This window comes from Globicephala melas, chromosome 11 (genome assembly GCF_963455315.2).
Source record: "Globicephala melas chromosome 11, mGloMel1.2, whole genome shotgun sequence".
NCBI classification, from domain to species: Eukaryota; Metazoa; Chordata; class Mammalia; order Artiodactyla; family Delphinidae; genus Globicephala; species Globicephala melas.
In genome coordinates this window covers 47,367,628-47,386,863 of record NC_083324.2, presented here as the reverse complement: position 1 = coordinate 47,386,863, position 19,236 = coordinate 47,367,628, and the positions used below count along the sequence as shown (strand labels likewise).

General features: G+C 46.3%; 1 protein-coding gene across 5 annotated transcripts in view; it reads left to right on the top strand.

Annotated features, from left to right (window-relative positions):
- XYLB (xylulokinase) overlaps nt 1–18,257 on the top strand; it is a 54,857-nt gene extending 36,600 nt beyond the window's left edge. For all 5 annotated transcript variants that reach the window (XM_060307704.1, XM_060307702.1, XM_030830185.2 and 2 more), the window contains 5 exons: nt 991–1,087; nt 4,615–4,673; nt 6,153–6,240; nt 8,842–8,936; nt 14,251–18,257. In XM_060307704.1, the coding sequence (XP_060163687.1) occupies nt 991–1,087; nt 4,615–4,673; nt 6,153–6,240; nt 8,842–8,936; nt 14,251–14,328 (417 nt within the window). In that variant the 3' untranslated portion in view covers nt 14,329–18,257. The remainder of the gene's footprint in view (nt 1–990; nt 1,088–4,614; nt 4,674–6,152; nt 6,241–8,841; nt 8,937–14,250) is intronic.
- Nucleotides 18,258–19,236: the final 979 nt, after the last annotated feature.

Genomic DNA, 19,236 nt, shown 5'->3' with positions numbered 1-19,236 from the left:
CTCAGACGGGAAGGAACCAAGCGACGTAGGGGAAAGCAGGGCATGTGCCAGGGACTTGCCTTGGATAGGGTGATCAGGTGGGCCTCCCTGAGGAGGTGGCCTTTAGGTGCAGACTTGAAGGATGAGAGGGATCCCACATGGGAAGCTTGGGCGGAGTCCTGGCAGAGGGAGAAGCTTAGGAACTGAAAGCAGGTGAGTTGGGTTGGAGCAGTTCCTGAGGGAGGGAGCGGTGGCATCAGTCACTGGTCTCAGGGTCTGGGGAGCAGGGTGAGGCTGGAGTTGGTGCCATTCAGCTTTAGCTGGAAGGGCAAAGGGCGTGCCACAGTGGTGGGTTCTCAGCACAAGCTCTCCCTTCATGAGCATCAGCTACATTGACCAGGCTCTGCTGTCTGCTTTTTAACAACCCTGAAACGTAGGTGCTCCCATTACCTCAGTTCTGTTAACAAAGAAAATGAGAGACTCAAGAGGGAGGAGGTATGGGGATATATGTATATGTATAGCTGATTCGCTTTGTTATAAAGCAGAAACTGACACACCACTGTAAACAATTATAGTCCAATAAAGGTGTTAAACAAAAAAAGAAAGAAAATGAGGCTCAATAAGATTTACATTAACTTATTCAAGGTCGTAGAGCTGAATGGCAGAGGCAGAACTGGAACCCTCGGCAGCCTGAAACTGAGCTCTCCCATCCTCTGACTCCCCAAAGTGATACACGCGTGAGGCCGTGAGCACGTGTGTGTGTGTGCGAGTGTGTGACAAACAAGTTAGTGGTTCAAGAGCACAACTATGGGTGAGCTCCAGTGGAGGCCTGAGTCATGAGCTCTGAATCTGGGCTACTGTTAAAAAGACGCCACACACACGCATACACCGCATACATACGCACCACACACACACACACACACACACACACACACACACACACACACACACACACACACAGTGAGTGGACAATGAGAGTTCTTCACTCTGCCCACTTTCTCCTGGAATCAGGTCTCAGCATTCCCCTGGGACGTGGAGATTCGAGCACTGATCGAAGGACAGTTCATGGCCAAGAAGATCCATGCCGAGGGCCTGGGCTATCGAGTCAGTAAGTGAGCTGCTGGCGGGCTGTGTGCTGGGGTGGGCGCTAAGGGTTCTGCTCCTACCCTGAGGTGCTTGAGGCCCTTCCTGGGCTTCAGGCCAGGCCTAGTGGACACTGTCTGTTAAGGCTCCATTACACGGGCCCTGTTTGCGCAGGAGGGACGTGGAGCCTGGCTCCTGGTGGTGGGGTGAGAAAGCGATCAACTGGCACTGTGGACAGGCATAGACTAGGGGGCAGGTTGTTCCTGCATCTCTGCTGCGTCCCCAGGAGCCTCACCTCCTCGGCCAGGAGCTATAGGACTTGGGAGATCTTTCTGTAACCCTACACTCCAACCTGCAGACTAAATGTCCTAAGCTCTGGATCCCAAGGACACGGGCAACGCAGGTGGGAAAGGTCTGGGCTGGGGCCATCACTGGACCTTCACCTTATAGCCTGGGCAGGCCCCATCTGCCTGTGGGGCACAGCTCTGGACATTTCAGCTTCAACAGGGAAGAGAGGGGAGGTAGAACCACTATCAGAACTGAGAGCCCTGCAATGGAGAGGGCAGAACCAGGGCCAGGGGAGGCCCATGGGGAAGGAAGGGACTTCTAAGAACTTGAGCTATGGAGTGTGGGCAGCTTTAGGAGGTCAGCGAGTTCCCCTTTTTGATGGCGCTGCAGTGGTCCGGCAGGGGGTGGGGGGCGTCTGAAGGAGGTTGGACCCGCCGACCAGAGAGTCCAGGTTTCCAAGATGTATTGTCCCTCTGGGCCAGCCGTGGTCAAGAGAAGGTAGAAAACCCCTGAATCCTCTTAGCTTGAAGGCCTCCTCATGATACTTTTAAGGACAATCCTATGTAGTATATGTTTTATGTCTTTGAACCAAATAAGTAAAAGGATACTTCAAAAATAAGCACTAGGTAAACCTTTTTGAAAACCTGTTAGGCAGCATCTACTAAAGCTGCATACACGTCCACCCAGCAGCTTCACTTCTCGGTGGATGTGAGACAGAGATGTGGACATGTGTTCACTAAAGACGTGCAGGAGGACGCTGCCTGTGGCCCTGTGCTTAGCACCCCATGCTGGAAACAACACAGTGCCCATCGATGGTGAGATAGATGCCTCGTGGGGTGTTCAGGCGACATGATCCTACACAGAAATGAAAATGAACCAGCCTTAGCCACGCACAACAGAATGGATGAATCTTATAAATGAAAACGCTGAGCAAAAGAAGCCAAACCCAAAAGTACGCGTGGCAGGTTCCGTGGACGTCAGATTCAAAAGCAGACAAAACCATCTGCTGTTGTTGGAAGTTTGGATCGTTAGTAGTTACCTTTCGGGGGGCATGGAGGGCCTCTGGGGTGCTGGTGAGGCTCTGTTTCCTAGGTTACACAGGTGTGTTTAGTTGTGAAAATGTGTCAAGCTGTCAGCTTATGGTATGTATGTACATTTGTTAGGATGTATGTTTTAGTTCAACAGAATTTTTTAAATAGAATGAACTTTATAAACAGTCCCACTCCTCTCCATCCCCCCACCCAGAGTGTAAAACGAAATTCCCCCAAGGTCTCCAAAGGCTTCCAAGGTCCCTGAGAAGTGAGCCCAGGTGAGCAGGGCAGAGATGGTGCTGAGGTGGGCGTGAATGACTGGCACGAAGGGTTTTCCGGTCGTCAGGAGGGGGCACTTTGGGCGGCTGGGGGGCTGTCTCCACCGGCCCAGTGTGAGGGGAGAGGCAGTGAGGGCGGAGGGGCCCTCCTGGGCTCCAGGGAGCTAGTGTGCCTCTGAAGCGATTCTTGTGCAAAACAGCATAAGGTTACTTATCCTCTTAGCAAGCTTAAGGGCCGAATCAAACCTGTCCTGCCAGCTCTGCTGGGTTCCTCTCAAACAAGATCACATGAATGAATGCGCTTGAACCTAAAAGGGCAAAAGGGCTGCACGAACTGTAGGCATCGTGCTCCCAGTGGCTGCATGGCTTGTGGCATCGTGGGATCTTTTTTTAAAAAATAAGTTTATTTATTTATTTTTAGCTGTGTTGGGTCTTCGTTGCTGCGTGCGGGCTTTCTCTAGTTGTGGTGAGCGGAGGCTATTCTTCGTTGCAGTGCACAGGCTTCTCATTGCGGTGGCTTCTCGTTGCAGAGCACGGGCTCTAGGTGCATGGTCTTCAGTAGTTGTGGCACGTGGGCTCAGTAGTTGTGGCTCGTGGGCTCTAGAGAGCAGGCTCAGTAGTTGTGGCTCACAGGCTTAGTTGCTCGGCAGCATGTGGGATCTTCCTGGACCAGGGTTCAAATCCGTGTCCCCTGCATTGGCAGGCGGATTCTTAACCACTGCGCCACCAGGGAAGTCTGGCATCACGGGATCTTAGTTCCCCGACCAGGGATTGAACCCTGGGTCCTGTCAGTGAAAGCGTGGAGTCCTTACCACTGGACCGCCGGGGAATTCCCTAGCGTTTCATTCCTGAACTGTCATAATCTCGTTTTAATAACATCTAAGAAGAATAAAAAGACGTTTGAAGTAAGACTGATGATCATGATAATAATAGCTGCCAACATTTATTGAGCACGTACTGTGTGCCCAGCCTGGTCCCTAAGCACGTTATGTTTATTAACAACAAAGTGTCTGGGGTGGGTACCAGTATTACTCCTGCTTCACAAAGTAGGAGACCAAGACTCAGAGTGTTACATCACCTGCTCAGAGCTTCTGAACCAAGCCAGTCTGGTTCCAGACTCTGGGTTCTGAACCACGGGGTTACCTCTGCTTTCTTTAAGGAATGATCACTTTCTTGATGTTTGGACAGTGTGAAACATATGCACCCAGCTGGGCGGGGCTAAAGCCATCGTCCCTTTTCAGCTTATATTTCGATGTATATTTCATTTTGTTTAGGTTGACTTATAAGAGCAGAAAAACCTTATAATAGCAAGTTTGGAAAATAAAGGAAAGAAAACTACCTATAATCCCATCCCCTCACCCTAACCACTCCTGCCATCTAGGACCGTTTTCTTCCAGTCTCCATTATGAGTTTATTTTTTATAAAGCCAGGGCCCTATTCCCTTTGTACCTATGAAGAGGACATATAGGGATTCCCTGGTGGCGCAGTGGTTGAGAGTCCGCCTGCCGATGCAGGGGACACGGGTTCGTGCCCCGGTCTGGGAAGATCCCACATGCCACAGAGCGGCTGGGCCCGTGAGCCATGGCCGCTGAGCCTGCGCATCCGGAGCCTGTGCTCTGCAACGGGAGAGGCCACAACAGTGAGAGGCCCGCGTACCGCTAAAAAAAAAAAAAAAGGAAAGAAATAGAACATTGCCAGAACCTTAGAACCCGTCCTGTGTACCCTCTTCAGTTGCATGCCCAAGAGGTGGATGAGGAAGCAGCCTCACGAGCAAATTTCATGTTGGACGTGCGTGGACAGAACCCGCTTTAGATCTCCCACGCAGTCCTGTGTGATAAGCAAGAGGCATTGGCCAGACACTAGCTCTTTGTGGTAGAAGAACTCTGGAAAGCAGCCTTTTCTGCCTTGGGGGAATTGTCACAGCCGTTTGTTTTTTGTTTTCTTTTTCCTTACAGTGCCTAAGACAAAGATTTTGGCCACCGGAGGAGCATCTCACAACAGAGACATCTTGCAGGTAAGTGCCGGTAGCAAGCCCTGAGCTAGGGCCTCTTCCACGTCTAATACTTCTAAGAGCCAGACACTCAGCAGTAACACTGCCTCTGTTCCCGCTCCTGCAGGGATGGGGAGCTTACAGCTCATTCTTTCCCAGGAAGCCAGCTCTTTACAGCGCACGTGGCAAGCAGATTCTATCTTACGCTCAAGTGAAAACCACTGCCCTGTACAACTCCACTCTCTGATACCAGCACTGGCCTCTGGAGTCACACAGAAAGTGCCTGTCCTTCATGGCAAACCTTCTGACATCTAATGCCAATGTTCTTGTCTTCCTCAAGGTTTCCCCCTTCCAATTTAAACATCTCTGATTTTCCCAGCCATTCCTCTTATAATACAGTTGCCAGAATTTGTCACTGTCTTTCTGGCCCTTCATTATGCTAGACATATATGACCCAAAGTAGAATCAACCTGCAGATATCTGACAATCAAGCTGTTAGCCCCAAATCATGGGGCTGTTGGTGTCTTATTGGGACACTGAGAATTTTAGGGTATAGCCCGAGGCTGCCTTAGCTGTTGGAGTAACTGAATCGACTGTTGACTTGTACAATAGTATACCTGTCTTAGGTAAGATTCTCTAGAAGCAGAGCCTGCAACGGAAATTATTCTATGAGTGATTTGTTGGGAGAGTGCTCCCAGGAGAAAGGGAGTGAGGGATCCAGGTAGGGCAGGGGAAGAAGGATAGGCAAGGATGTGGTTTTGGTTGGAGTCAGCTTCAGCTCCATCCCATGGGGAGATATGGTCCATGAACTATGCCGCAGACTTGCTTCCACCTTGGGGTAAGAGGGCCAACTGGCTGTCGTGGGAAGAGATACGAATAACCTCCTGTGAGAGGCAGCCTCTGTTCAGTAAAGAGCAATTCTTTTGAGGAGGGGCAGCTGTGAGCCGTTAGCAGCCAATACTCAACAGCATCTGGGTGAGGGTGCACACCGGTCCAGTAACGGGATCCAGATGGGGCATCAACAATATCTCTGGTTAACTAAGACCCCCAAGTCTTTTCCATGTGAGCTCCCCTTAGTACACATCCTCTATTCTAAATTTATGCAATTTATTTTGGGGACCTACGTGGAAAACTTTATCTTTATTCCTATAAGACATGCATTTGTTAGTGTGGGTTTGTTTGGCCTTGTTAATATTAGTCTGAGACCTAGCCATCTCCACCTTGATTGTTTGTTGCTAAGCATACTTTCTCAATCTTCTCCTCGTCTTTGATAAAACGGTTAAACAATGCAGGGACAACCCAGAGAGCTGTGGCCCTTCACTAGAGACTTCTCCCAGGTCACCCTGACCCTATTATCACCAGGGCGGCATAGCCAAGTGTACTTCCTTTAAGGCAGTAGATATCAGAAGACGTATTAGAAAAGAGAGCCCAGAAAACGCATGTCTGTGTGCATGCTCCCTCTGAGGAGTGACTCACCACAGTAAGCACTTCTGTCCTTTCCAGGTGCTGGCAGATGTGTTTGGCACCCCAGTGTATGTCACAGACACAGCCAACTCAGCCTGTGTGGGCTCTGCTTACCGAGCTTTCCATGGTAGGTCAGGGGATGGCGCCAGATGCCTCTGGAAGCGGTTGGGGCAGTGGCTGGGCTGAGGACAGTGGAAAGGGGAGACTGGGATGTTCCCGGTCTTTAGGGACATGGGAGGCTTGGGGTCTTTAGCTTCACTTTTCTCCCCTCCCAGCAGGGGGGAACCAACCCAAACCCTCTGTTCCTCTGTGCTTTACTTAAACTGGGAAAGAGAGGCAGGGTCCTAACTAAATGAGGCCTGGTCAGAGTCAGACTCAGCCCAGGGACATTGGTTGAGGGCCCTTGGGCATGGGTCTGGACAGCTGGTGGGCAGGAAGGGGTAGATAAAGTCCAGAGCCATCTTTTCAACAAGAGCAGAAGTTGAGACAAAGGTGGAGGCTTCCGAGCCAAGCAGTCCAGGACCCTGGACAGCTCCTTGGGGGCAGTGGGGAACCAAGGCTCTGATGGAGGCCTCCCTGAAACTGCGGAAGCAGCACAGGCCCACGAGGGCGTTCTTCCACCCATGTGGTCGACTTGCCCTGTCCTCTGCCTGCTCAGGCCACTCCTCCGGCCACCCATGTAACTCGAGGGCGTTGTCCTTTCCCTCTAGCGGTTGCATTCTTCACCCATTTATCCTTAACTTTTTAACACACCTATTTAAACTTGTATGTTTTCTTTCAACATTGAGAATTAATCAGGGACCATAGACTTCTCTTAATAATTAAACTCTTACTCTTTCATTCCCCTCCCTCTCCACCCTATCCACCTTGCCCCACCTTGTGCCACCGCCTGTATCAAGATCATTGGGCAATTTCTTTCTCTTTCTTTCTTTCTCTCTTTCTCTCTTTCTTTCTCTCTTTCTCTCTTTCTCTCTTTCTCTCTCTTTCTTTCTTTCTTTCTTTCTTTCTTTCTTTCTTTCTTTCTTTCTTTCTTTCTTTCCTTCCTTCCTTCCTTCCTTCCTTTTCTTTTCTTTTCTTTCCTTTCTTTCTTTTTTTTTCTTACGGCTTGTGGGATCTCAGTTCTCCGACCAGGGATTGAACCCAGGCCACAGCAGTGAAAGGATAGAGTCCTAACCACTAGGCCACCAGGGAACGGGCAGTTTATTTCTAGGCTGTCATGTTTTTAATCAAACTTTACAACATGTTGGCTTTTATTTGCACTGACGTATGAGTTTGTCTTTTTTTTTCTGACTCTGCAGTTTCTTTTTCCTTCATTTCTATGTTGGTGTTGTTGGAATATACAGCCAGAATACATAATTAAGAGGAAATTCAGTAGGTGATCATTTTCTGAGGGCTTGCATGTCCAGCAAGGGCTTGGTTTCAGCCTCCCAGAGAACGCTACCTTGGCTGGACAAAGGACTCTAAAATATTTTCCTCAGAACTTTGAAAACACCATTCCATAAGCTTCCAGCCTTCAGTGTTGCCCATGAGGAGTCTGGGGTTTACTTTATACTCCTTTTGCCGAAGCAGAAAAGGAACTACCCTTTGGGGCCTCTGCTGCTGTGCTGCACTGTGTTTCTTTCTTATTTTTCCTTTTCCATGCCTATTTAGTTGTCAGACATTACCTGGGGGTACTGCCCTGCTCTGCCCTCCAAAACTAAAACCTGAGCTAGGTCCCAGCACACCAGTTCCCACTTTATGGGGACATCCATTCTCTCCAGCTGGGTCCAGGGATGAAAGCCAGTCTGTGAGTGAGTAGAGGGGGACAAGAGTCTTTCAAGTAGTCTCTGTGGTGGCTACCCCACCCCACTGTGTCCCCTCATCCACACAGCTCTGGGCTGGGATATTCCAGCATCCTTCAGAGAGAAAACTGGGCCTCACATCTTCAGGGCCCTCCTCCCCTCTCGGTGGTCTTGAGTTTCCCTTCAGTCTGATACTCCTTAAATTGCCCGGAAATCCCTTACTGTTTCCTGCCCACCTATGGCAACCTTCTCTCTTTTCCAGCCCTGCCACTCTTTTGCTTGGTGGGCATTTATGGAGTGCCTCCTGTATGCGGGCAGTGTGCCAGGCACCAGGGCTCCAGTGGAGACCCAGTCCTGGCCTCTGAGAGCTTCCGGCTCGAGAAGGGAGGGACCTTAAACAAATCTGTGGCAGAAGTAGTGAGATATGCCCTGAGGAAAGCAGATGGTGCTGAGAGCTGGAAGGGATGTTCCTAGCGGCAGCTTTTCTGAGAAGAGAGAAGAACATTCCACACAGTGAAAAGGCTCTGAGCAGAAGGAACTGAGAGCAGTTGGGGTGGCTGGAATGCAGTGATCGACTCGGAGAGTGGAGCCACGTGAGGGAGGAGAGGCGAGCGGACCCTCCCCTCTGTCAGAGGTCAGAGGTTAGCTGCCTCCCCACATGCGCTTCAGACAAAGAAAGCCCTGCTGAGAAGAGGCCTGCACTTGAAACTTTTCTTCTCTTTCTCTCTTTTTTTAAAGATGGTTTTATGGAGGCCCAATTTCTATAACATAAAAATCACCCATACTTAAGCATACAATTCAGTGATTTTTAGTTAACTTTACTGAGTTGCACACCATCACCATAATCCAGTTTTAGAACATTTTATCACTCCAGAGATAAAATGCTATTTCCGGGTAACGCCTTCATTTGCAACAGGCACTGACGTGAAATGAGCTTTCCCTTCTAGGCCTTGCAGCTGGAACAGATGTGCCCTTTTCAGAGGTTGTGAAGTTAGCCCCAAATCCCAGATTAGCTGCTGCCCCAACCCCAGGAGCGTCTCAGGTAAGAGACCATCAGAGTTCATTCGTGGCATTTGCATCGTGAAAATCAACTACGTTCTTTTTTCCAAAAGGTAAGTTTTTCTTTATCACCTACATTATAGCTGATGTGCTCAACTAAAGGGGAAATCTACTTTTTTTTTTAATTGTCAAGGAAACAGCGCAAAAGAAGACAGGTTGTCTCTGAGATTCAGAGATACGGCTGATCTTAGAGCCCCAGGGATCAGATGGCTCACTGGGCATATCTTCCTTGCTCAGATGCCTTGGGGTGCACCCTTCTAACTCACAGGGTTACAGAGGCCACTGAAAGACTCTGTCACTTAAACATAAGACGTGCTGGGTTTCTACCATTCAGATCTGAAATCTGGATCCAAGAAAGCTGTGTGGTCCCTCAGTCAGAGGGAAGGCAGACCCCACTTGTTACGGGTTGGGTTCCCTGCAAAGCAGACCCCGAGCTGTTGATTAGGGTACAGGAGATTTATTAGGGGGCACTCTTGGGATCTGCATCTGTTGAAGGAAAAAGGAAGAGGCAGGGCTGCGCAGAGGCAGGAAGTGAGCTGCAGCGCGATCTCAGGGGAGCCCTCCGTCAATCCTACCGGAAGTTCTGAAGCTGGGATGACTCGAGTTTTACCCAGTTGTGGTGAGGGAGATGGGCCCTTATACCCCATGTCCATCAGTTATTGCCTGCAGGCCACCCCAGGATGGGGTAAGGCAGCTCTCTATAGCCAAAGCAATCCACAAAGGAGGCTGCCAGCTGAGGGCTGAGAGAATAAGTCCTCTGTTCCTGCGGGGCAATCCAGGTGGTATGCCATAGCTTCCATTTCACCACCCTTCCTGTTTGCACAAGGTTCTTGCAGTCCAGGCACAGGGGGTGACACAGACAGAGGACTTTATTACTCACAGTACAGCAGGCAGCATAAGCTTCACGTCTGCATCAGTTTTCCTTGGCCCCGAAGTGTGGAGTGGACCCAGGTGGATACTGTGCCCACACTGTGTCTGTGTCACAAATGAGGGACCCTGCGCGTTATAAAGGAGCTGCGAGCAAACCTGTCCAAAGGAGACATCTTTATCATCCTGGTCAGCAAACAAATTTTCCCTCTCCCTATCCTCCAAGGCTGTTTGCTATACAAACACCCTTGAAAAGATAGTCTGGAACAAAAGCTGTCACAAGACATATAGAAACACCCTGGAGAATTGTCTCACAGCTTATCTTGGAAGCAGAAGCTCATGCTATCCAGGTGACTAGATAACCCACACACATGGGTCTGCCCAGGCTTCTATTACTTTCTGTTGTGTGCCCTTCTGTTTAAGAGGGAGTTCAATGAAGTAGAAAGATTCTACCTTGAGATAAAGGGCCTTTGGGTTCTGATTCTTATCGTGCCTCTCCCTCTCCGTGTGACCTTCACATGACCTTGAGCTGCACTCCTCATCTCTGAACCTCTGTTTCTTCAACTGGGAAGTGGGGACATCTGTCTGGCCTACTTTTAACCTGCTAATTGTGAGGGTTAAAGAGAATCCTTGCCTATCATGGCTTTATTTATTTTTTTATTTTTTTGGCCACGCCTCGCAGCATGCGGGATCTTAATTAGCTCCCCAACCAGGGATTGAACCTGCGACCCCTGCAGTGGAAGCTCGAAGTCTTAACCATTGGACCACCAGGGAAGTCCCTATCATGGCTTTACTGTACAACAGGAAGTCTGACGGTGTTGCCGTGTTGGTTCAGTGGTTCAACAGTGTCAGGGCTACGGGTGAGGTTTTCTGAAGTTCTCCAGATCAGCAGTGGACAGTGAGAACATCATGAGAGCCACATACGTCATTTACATTTTCTAATAGTCTCATTTTTGAAAAAAGAAGTAAAAATAAATAAGTGGCTAATTTTAATGTATTTAATTTAACCCAGTATGTCCAAAATATTGTCATTTCAACATGTGATCAGTAAGAAAAGTTGTTAATGTGATAGTTTACTTTTTTGTTTGGCTGAGATCTGAAATCTGGTGTGCATTTCCTGCTAATAGCGCCCGTCACATTTCAAGGGCCCAGGACCGCGTGTGGCTTGTGGCTACCATATTGGATAGTGCTGTACTAGGTATGCTCCACATGACCACAGGATGTATGCAGCTTCTCCTAACATCATGTTCCCCCTCAACTGTATTCATAGGCAGAAATCAGAGCGTGGCATTAGGCAAGGAGTCTCTCCTCACACACTCTTGCTTTTCAGGGAGAAACATACTGGTCTGTTTCCCTCAACTCCCCCAAGAGACTACCACTTGGTTATACTGTCAACCTTGGTTGTAAGAAAGGCTGAAGTGGAGTCTGGCTCTTTCATCCTCTCTAGAAGGAGGCCAGCAAGGAAGAAGGTAGTGAGGGTAAGCTTTAGGGCAACAAACAGCTGCAGCGGCCTCATTACAGGCGGCAGATACTCAGTGTGTGTACCGCCACTCTCCCTGGCTTGCCCATGACCAGAGTCACTAATACCTCATGGAACTCTTTACCATTAAACCCAAGTGTAACCTCGGAATCCTTCTCAACACCAGTTGGCAAGAAGTGACAGTCTGTGATTGTTGGCATAAGTGACCTATTTGAGGACTGGATTGTAAATACCTTGAGAGCAGGACAACATCCTCTGTTTGCTTTCTGTGGCACCTCTGTGTGCTCAAGTGGAAACTCAAAACAGTAACAGTGTTTTCCCTGTAGGCTCTACTGAATGTTACAATTTCCTCCTTGGAGAGGACATCACAGCCCTCTTACGTCTGAGTTCACAGGCAGAGCTGCTCCAACTGCACCAAGAGTAGGCCCTAGTTGCGTAATCAGTTACTAAAGGCCTTGACTTTGGAGCCAATTAAACCAAATTAAGAAGGAATGGGGGCTTCCCTGGTGGCGCAGTGGTTGAGAGTCCGCCTGCCGATGCAGGGGACACGGGTTCGTGCCCCGGTCTGGGGAGATCCCACATGCCGCGGAGCGGCTAGGCCCGTGAGCCATGGCCGCTGAGCCTGCGCATCTGGAGCCTGTGCTCCGCAACGGGAGAGGCCACAGCACTGAGAGGCCCGCGTACCGCAAAAAAAAAAAAAAAAAAGGAGTGGGATTGGCATGACCTCCTGGTGGTATATGTGAGTCCCAAGGAAATCTGGGTCCCTTGGCCAGCCTTGTGTTGCTTGTGTGTAAGACCACATGCGCTGACCTAAAGTGCAAGGCTTACAGAGCTACAGATGAAAACAGCTTTAAACAAAAAGAATGAAGAGGAAGAATGTGGGATTGTGTTTCTTTCTGGTCCTTTTTCCCTTGTTGGTTTTTTGGTTTTGGTTTTGGTTTTATTTTACTACACAGCACACTGTATATATAATTTTATAGCCTGCTTTAAATATTCTACATTACAGTGTAAGTATTTATATTCTTTTCTTTTTCACAGTATACAATTTATTATATTATTTGTGTTTACATTGTCATAAATATTCTTCATGTTTGACATATTTTACATGTTATATTATTACTTTTTTTTTAAACATTTCTTTACTACAGACTTTTACTATGCTAAGAATTTATATTCTTAAAGGTATACATACTTTTTTTTTTTTGGTTTGCACATAGTCATTTATTTAACAGCTATTTATTAAGTTCTTACTGTGTGCCTAGCACTATGCTAAGCTCTAGGAATACAAACACACCATCTCTTGTATGTTTGGGATATAATGGGAGATAATGGCACATAAAAAAGATAAATTCCTAATTGCTACAGACTGTTTGGGCTTCTCCAAAATTCATTTATTTTAATTAATTTTTATTGGAGTATGGTTGCTTTACAATGTTGTGTTAGCCTCCACTGGGTTTTTTTTTTTAACTAATTTTAAAAATTCATGAGTTGAAATCTTTACCCCCGAAGTGATGGTATGAGGAGGTGGGAATTTATGAATGTGATTAGGTCATGAGGCTGGAGCACTCAGGATGGGATTAGTGTCATTCCAAAAGAGACCCCAGAGAGATCTCTGGCCCTTTCCCCCATGTGAGGACACAAGAAGAAGATGACTGTCTAGGAATCAGGCTCTCACCAGACAGAATCTACTGGCATCTTGATCTTGGACTTCCCAGCCTTCAAAACTGTGATAAACAAGTTTCTGTTGTTTATAAGCTACTCAATGTATGGTATTTTTTTGTTATAGCACCCAGAATGGACTAAGACACTAATCATGCAATTTGCAGAGGTGCACAGGAACACACATGTTATTTTTAATGACTGCATAATATTCTATCTGGCTAATGAACCATATTTTCTCGAGCATTTTCCATGTCTTAGAGCAGTTGCTTCTAGTTTGTCAATTATTATAATTAACGCTATGTGGGTAAAGGGTTAACAAAACCTTTCCCTATTCTGCATGAGAATTTGACTTTTGGTTAATGTTCTAGCTCTGCAATAAAAGTGGAATGTCAACAGTGTTACTAGGCAACATTGCTATGTCAAAATGGCCCTGAATTAGGAAACTGCATCTGGAATGGGAAAACATAAATACCTAAGGGGAAGTCATACTTAGGGCTCCCTGAGTGCAGTGACTTCTCACGGGCATGGCTGTTGTCTATGGAGTTGTTAACAAGGGATACTCCTGTGGGGAGTGAGGTTTCAAAGCCAGGGTGGTTCTTGCACCTGTAAGATGTGGATTTCATCTCCTTGCACCTGAGCTGTAACCTGGGGGGCAAGGAGGGAAGAAGGAAGGGAGGCAGAGATACCCTTTCCTGGACACCTGTGCAAACTGTTCATGGTCTCCTGCAGCCACTGTGCCAACATGCATGATTCTCCAGTGTATCCTTTTTAAGGCCAGGGTGTGGCCCATGGTAGTCTTATGAGTCTGAACATTTAGTGGTATCTAAGAGGACCTTTGGTGGGCCTAGCACCCTACACTTAGGATTACTTCCTTAGGAGAGCTTTGCAGAAGTAGAATAACTAGGTCAAAAGCCATGGGCATTTTCAAGCCCCTTAATACAAATATAAAGTTGAATTGATTTACAAAAGGATTGCACCACCAACTTCTACCAACTGTGCAATGAAACAGCCATTTCCAGGTACCTTCATCAGAATTTTTTAAAATTTTGTAGATTTGATAACAAAAACTGGTTTCTTGTCATAATTTGCCTTTTTTAAAGATCTTAAACTACAGGTTTGAGAACTACTAGCATTTCTTCTTTTGTGAATTGACACTTCCTTTTTTCTGCCCAGCAAAAAATTTAAATTGCAAATACATGGGATGTAGAATTTTTTAAATTGCAAGTTGCAAAGAGACGTAAGAGCACCTTCCCTTCGCCATCCTAAACTGCTCTTTCCACCCCTCCAGGTCTACGAGGCCCTCCTCCAGCGGTATGCCATGCTTGAGCAGAGAATCCTGACCCAGACCCGGGGGCCTCCGGAGTGAATTCCACAGGCCCAGTCTCACTGATTCCACTTGGAGACGTGGCCTTGGACAGCAGGGAACCTCTTCCCTGTTGAAAGCAGCTCTGCCTGCCCACCTGACTCCTTACGGTGCTCCAACCTGCCCAGGACCACCTTAAAGCCCACCTTAGCACATCCTCCTGAACACAGCTTGTGTCCCTGTGCCCTTGTGCCCAGGGCAGGAAAGCATCTCTCTTCCTGTCTTTTATCCCAGGAGGCAAGATAACACTGAGCCTGGGATATGTCCAATAAAAATTGTGACTTTTCCCCTTTCGGGACCTAAGTCAGCAGAATGGGAGAGACAAAGCAAAATAAATAGATTCTTTCCTCTTTATTCACTAGTTTTCAAGATGATGAGTTGATTGCCAAGCATCCTCTAACAGCAACTAGATTTTTAGTATCAATATGATACATTTGACATACTTTATATGTCTTAATCCATTGAGTAATTATTTTTCTCCTTGTCTTCTTTCTGATAGCCATACTCTCCAACTTTTCTCCTACTTTCCTGATCTACCATTCATTCTTTCTTCTTTACTGTTACTTCTGCTCTGTCTACTCCTTAATGATTGCTGGGCCCCAAATCTCTGTTCTCATTCCTCTCTCCCTCCAATTCTCTCTTATTGGATGGTTTCATCTAGCCTTGGGCTTCAACTGCTACTTATATACTAGTAACACCCAGCTCTATGTTTCCAGCCACAACTCTCCTTGGAGTCAGCCAACATTCTCACAGGGGTACTTCAGACTCCGCTTATCCTTTTTTTTTTTTTTTTAATTTTGAGTCATTTTAATCTTTTTTTAAAATTTATTTATTTTTGGCTGCTTCGGGTCTTTGTTGCCGCGCTCGAGCTTTCTCTAGTTGTGGAGAGTGGGGGCTACTCTTTGTTGTGGTGAGTGGGCTTCTCATTGCGGTGGCTTCTCTTGTTGTGGAGCACGGGCTCTAGGCACGCGGGCCTCAGTAGTTGTGGCACATGGGCTCAGTAGTTGTGGCTCGCGGGCTCTAGAGCGCAAGCTCAGTAGTTGTGGCGCACGGGCTTAGTTGCTCTGTGGCATGTGGGATCTTCCCGGACCAGGGCTCAAACTCGTGTCCCCTGTATTGGCAGGCGGATTTTTAACCACTGTGCCACGAGGGAAGCCCCAGACTCTGCTTATCTTCCCTTGCCCTTCCCCAAACCTCCTCCTCCAGAGTTCCTGTTTCAGTGAATTGGTACCACCAACCATCCTTTCATTCATTCATTCAGGAACCCAAACCCAAAACTCAGATATCTGCTTTCCCACATCAAATCAGTCACCAAGTGATTTTTGTTATTCCTTTGGTAACTCTTAAAACAGTTCCTTTCTCTCCATCCCTCCCTGTTTTACTTTATTCCTTGCTCAAATTATTGCAGAAGCCTCCACAGAAAGTCTGCCTCCTGCAAAATCCTCCAGATTTTTCTTCTGCCGCAGGCCCACACCTATGTTGGGACTTCAGTTAAACCAAACTACTTGTGATTTCATCCAGAGCAGGAAAATGCCGCAACAGCTTTGAGACCTGGTGGAGCAGAGCAGAGACAGAGACTACCCTAGTGGGAAGTCAAGGGAAGAGGTTTAGAAAATGAGTAGGACCAGAGATATCACTTGTGAGAAAGCTGACGTCATCTTGAAAGGGAGTGGTGTCCCTTGCGGGCTTGATGGATAAAGGCAAAAAGGGAAACAAGAAGCTGAAGATAACAGCCTATCAACAACAGGTCAAAGATTCAGAAGAGGAACTTCCCTGGTGGTCCAGTGGTTAAAAATCCGCCTTCCAATGCAGGGGATGCCGGTTTGATCCCTGGTCAGGTAACTAAGATCCCACATGCCACGGGGCAACTAACCCGTGCGCCACAACTACTGAGCCTGTGCACTCTAGAGCCCTTGCACCACAACTACTGAGCCTGCATGCTCTAGAGCCCGCACGCCACAACTAGAGAGAAGCCCACGTGCCACAACGAAGGATCCCACGGGCTGCGACTAAGACCCGATGCCACCAAAAAAAAAAAAAAAAGATTCAGAAGAAAACAGACAACTCTCCCCACCACCACCACCTAGACATTACTTATTAAAGAAATTACATTATTAGCCAGCAATAAAAGATCTCTTTTCTACCAAGAAACAGAAAGCCACTCAATCCATTCCCCATTTTACCCCTGCCCCCGTAGAGTTGCCCATTATTACAAGGACGTCAACATAAATAGAAAAAGGAACTCACTTTGTACAAATATGGGAAGAAAACAAAGTGAGAATCATAACTTTTCAAGCTAATGAAATACACCCAATACAAAGGAACAAAGAGGGTAAACTGTTAACAACCCTCCAACGTGAACTTTAAAACAAAAAACAACGGCGGATATGAAAGAATACCACAGATCAGAAATTCAGAAACTCAGAGTAAAGATGAAAAAGCAACAAGCGTATATGGAAAGAGAACTGACCAAACTTGGGAAAGAATTTGAACAGAAAGGTAAAGTCACCCTAGATAATGAAGACTACCTGACAACATACCCAAATGAAAATAGGAACGACAGCAAGTACCATAAAGCATATAGAAGATAGGAATGAAAAAAGCTAAGACAGCAAAAACAATATAAAGGAAGACCTGGAAAGGCCCAGAAAGAAAATGATAGACAGGCAAAGAAAAACTAACACAGTTAAAGTTGGAGCTCTTGAAGCTAAAATATAAGACAATGGAGCAGAGTTAATATTTAAAACTAACCCCAGAGAAATTCCTGAAAACAAAAGACCTGACTCCATATCTTTTTAAAAAATATATATATTTATTTATATATTTGGCTGCGTTGGGTGTTAGTTGTGGCATGTTCTGACTAGGGATAGAACTTGGGCCGCCTGCATTGGGAGCATGGAGTCTTAGCCACTGGACCACCAGGGAAGTTCCTGAATCTGTATCTTGAAAGGGCCTATCTTGTTACTTGGAAAATTGACCCAGAATGATCAACTGAGACACATCCTAGCAAACTATTACACTTTGCAGGTGAGGGGGAATATTCTCTAGGCCAAAAGGCCTAGTCTCTTACGCAGGAGAGATCAGGTTGGCATCAAACTTTTCAAAAAGCAAGTAGCAATGGAGCAACATTTTCAAGAAACTCAAAGAAAACATATGAACCAATTGTTTTGTGTCCAGCTAAGCTGCCCTTTAAGTAACAAGGATGTTTAAAAAGAGCTCAGGAAATATTGTACTCATAACCCCCTTAGGATTCTACTAAAACAAGCTTCGTCCAGCTAGGAGATGATTGGGGAAATTTCAGCCAAAGGACTCATAGTGAGCATTGAATAGTTTTAGATCTAAGACCAAAGTGAAAGTGGGGATAAGGGTGGAAGAAGAGTATCAAATGGCATGTGCTTTGACACAGTAGAAGTAACATAACTAAATAAATCAAAAAGAAGGAAAAAGACAGTACAAAGAGCTCTGTTGCAAAGGCAGTATGTGCAAGTCAAAGAATATCATTTCAAGTCGACAAACCAAATATCAACGCTTAAATAAGGAAAAAGTAAGTGTAGCATCATATACAGAGTGAATGTAATAAGGACGAGCATATGAGCCGTATCAGTAAATGAAAACTCATCATTTAAAAAAAAAGTTCAGCTTGGCTTACAAACAAACATCTTACCGTCTATTATTTACAAGAGACACACCTAAAATAAGTGATCCAGAAAGGCTAAAAAGTAAAGGGGTGGACAAAAATATACCAGGCACATACAAATTATAAAAAGCAAAGCTTACGGGCTTCCCTGGTGGCGCAGTGGTTGAGAGTCCGCCTGCCGATGCAGGGGACGCAGGTTCGTGCCTCGGTCCGGGAAGATCCCACATGCCGCGGAGTGGCTAGGCCCGTGAGCCATGGACTCTGAGCCTGCACGTCCGGAGCCTGTGCTCCACAACGGGAGAAGCCACAACAGTGAGAGGCCCGCGTACCGCAAAAAAAAAAAAAAAAAAAAAAAGATTGAGCAAATTCCCTGGTGGTCCAGTGGTTAGGACTCGGTGCTTTCACTGCCAGGACCTGGGTTCAATCCCTAGTCAGGGAAGTAAGATTCTGCAAGCCGCGTGGTGCAGCCAAAAAAAAAAAGACATAATGAAATCTATGGGTATAATTAAAGCAGTGATAGGTGAAGTATAGCTTTAAAATGCAGTAACATTGATACAAATAAAAGTGTAAGAGTTAAATGAATTAAAAATACAACTCAAAAAGCAGTAATAATAATAAACTAGTGAACAAAAAAGACAGAAGAAGTAATGAAGATCAGATCACGCATTAGGAAAAAATGGCAATTCCACCTAATTAATCTTTTTTTAGAAAGACGCTAGTTATTTTCTCTCTAGAAAGTCCATTTCTGAGATATTTTATTCTCCCTTCATTACGTTCACTTTTCCCAGAAATCTTTCAGCATATTTATAATAGCTTTTAAAAATGCCTTGACTGATAATGACATCATCTATGTCATTTCTGTTTCTGTTGACTGATTTTTCTCCTGATGGGTCATATTTTCCTGCCTCCTCTCATATCTAGTAATTAAAAAATTTTTTTAATTAAATTTTTTTTATTATACAGTGCCAGATTTGTTAAATTCCTTTAAAAATGTTGACCTGTTGTCTGGTAGGTATTTAAGCTACTTATAGATCAGCTTGATCATTTCAAGGCTTGGTAGTGTGGGCTTACAGTAGCCTTGAATCTAGGGCTAGCTTAGCTCCACTGCCATGGAGTAACCCTCTGAGTCTTTACTCTCAGTGTCCTGGGTGTTCAGTGAGGACTTTCCACTTTGGCTGGTTAGAACTAAAAACTATCCTGTGCCAGTCTTGGAACTATTCAGCTTGCTTGCTTTCTTCCCTCACCTCATGGAGTATCATTCTGTGTATGTGAAA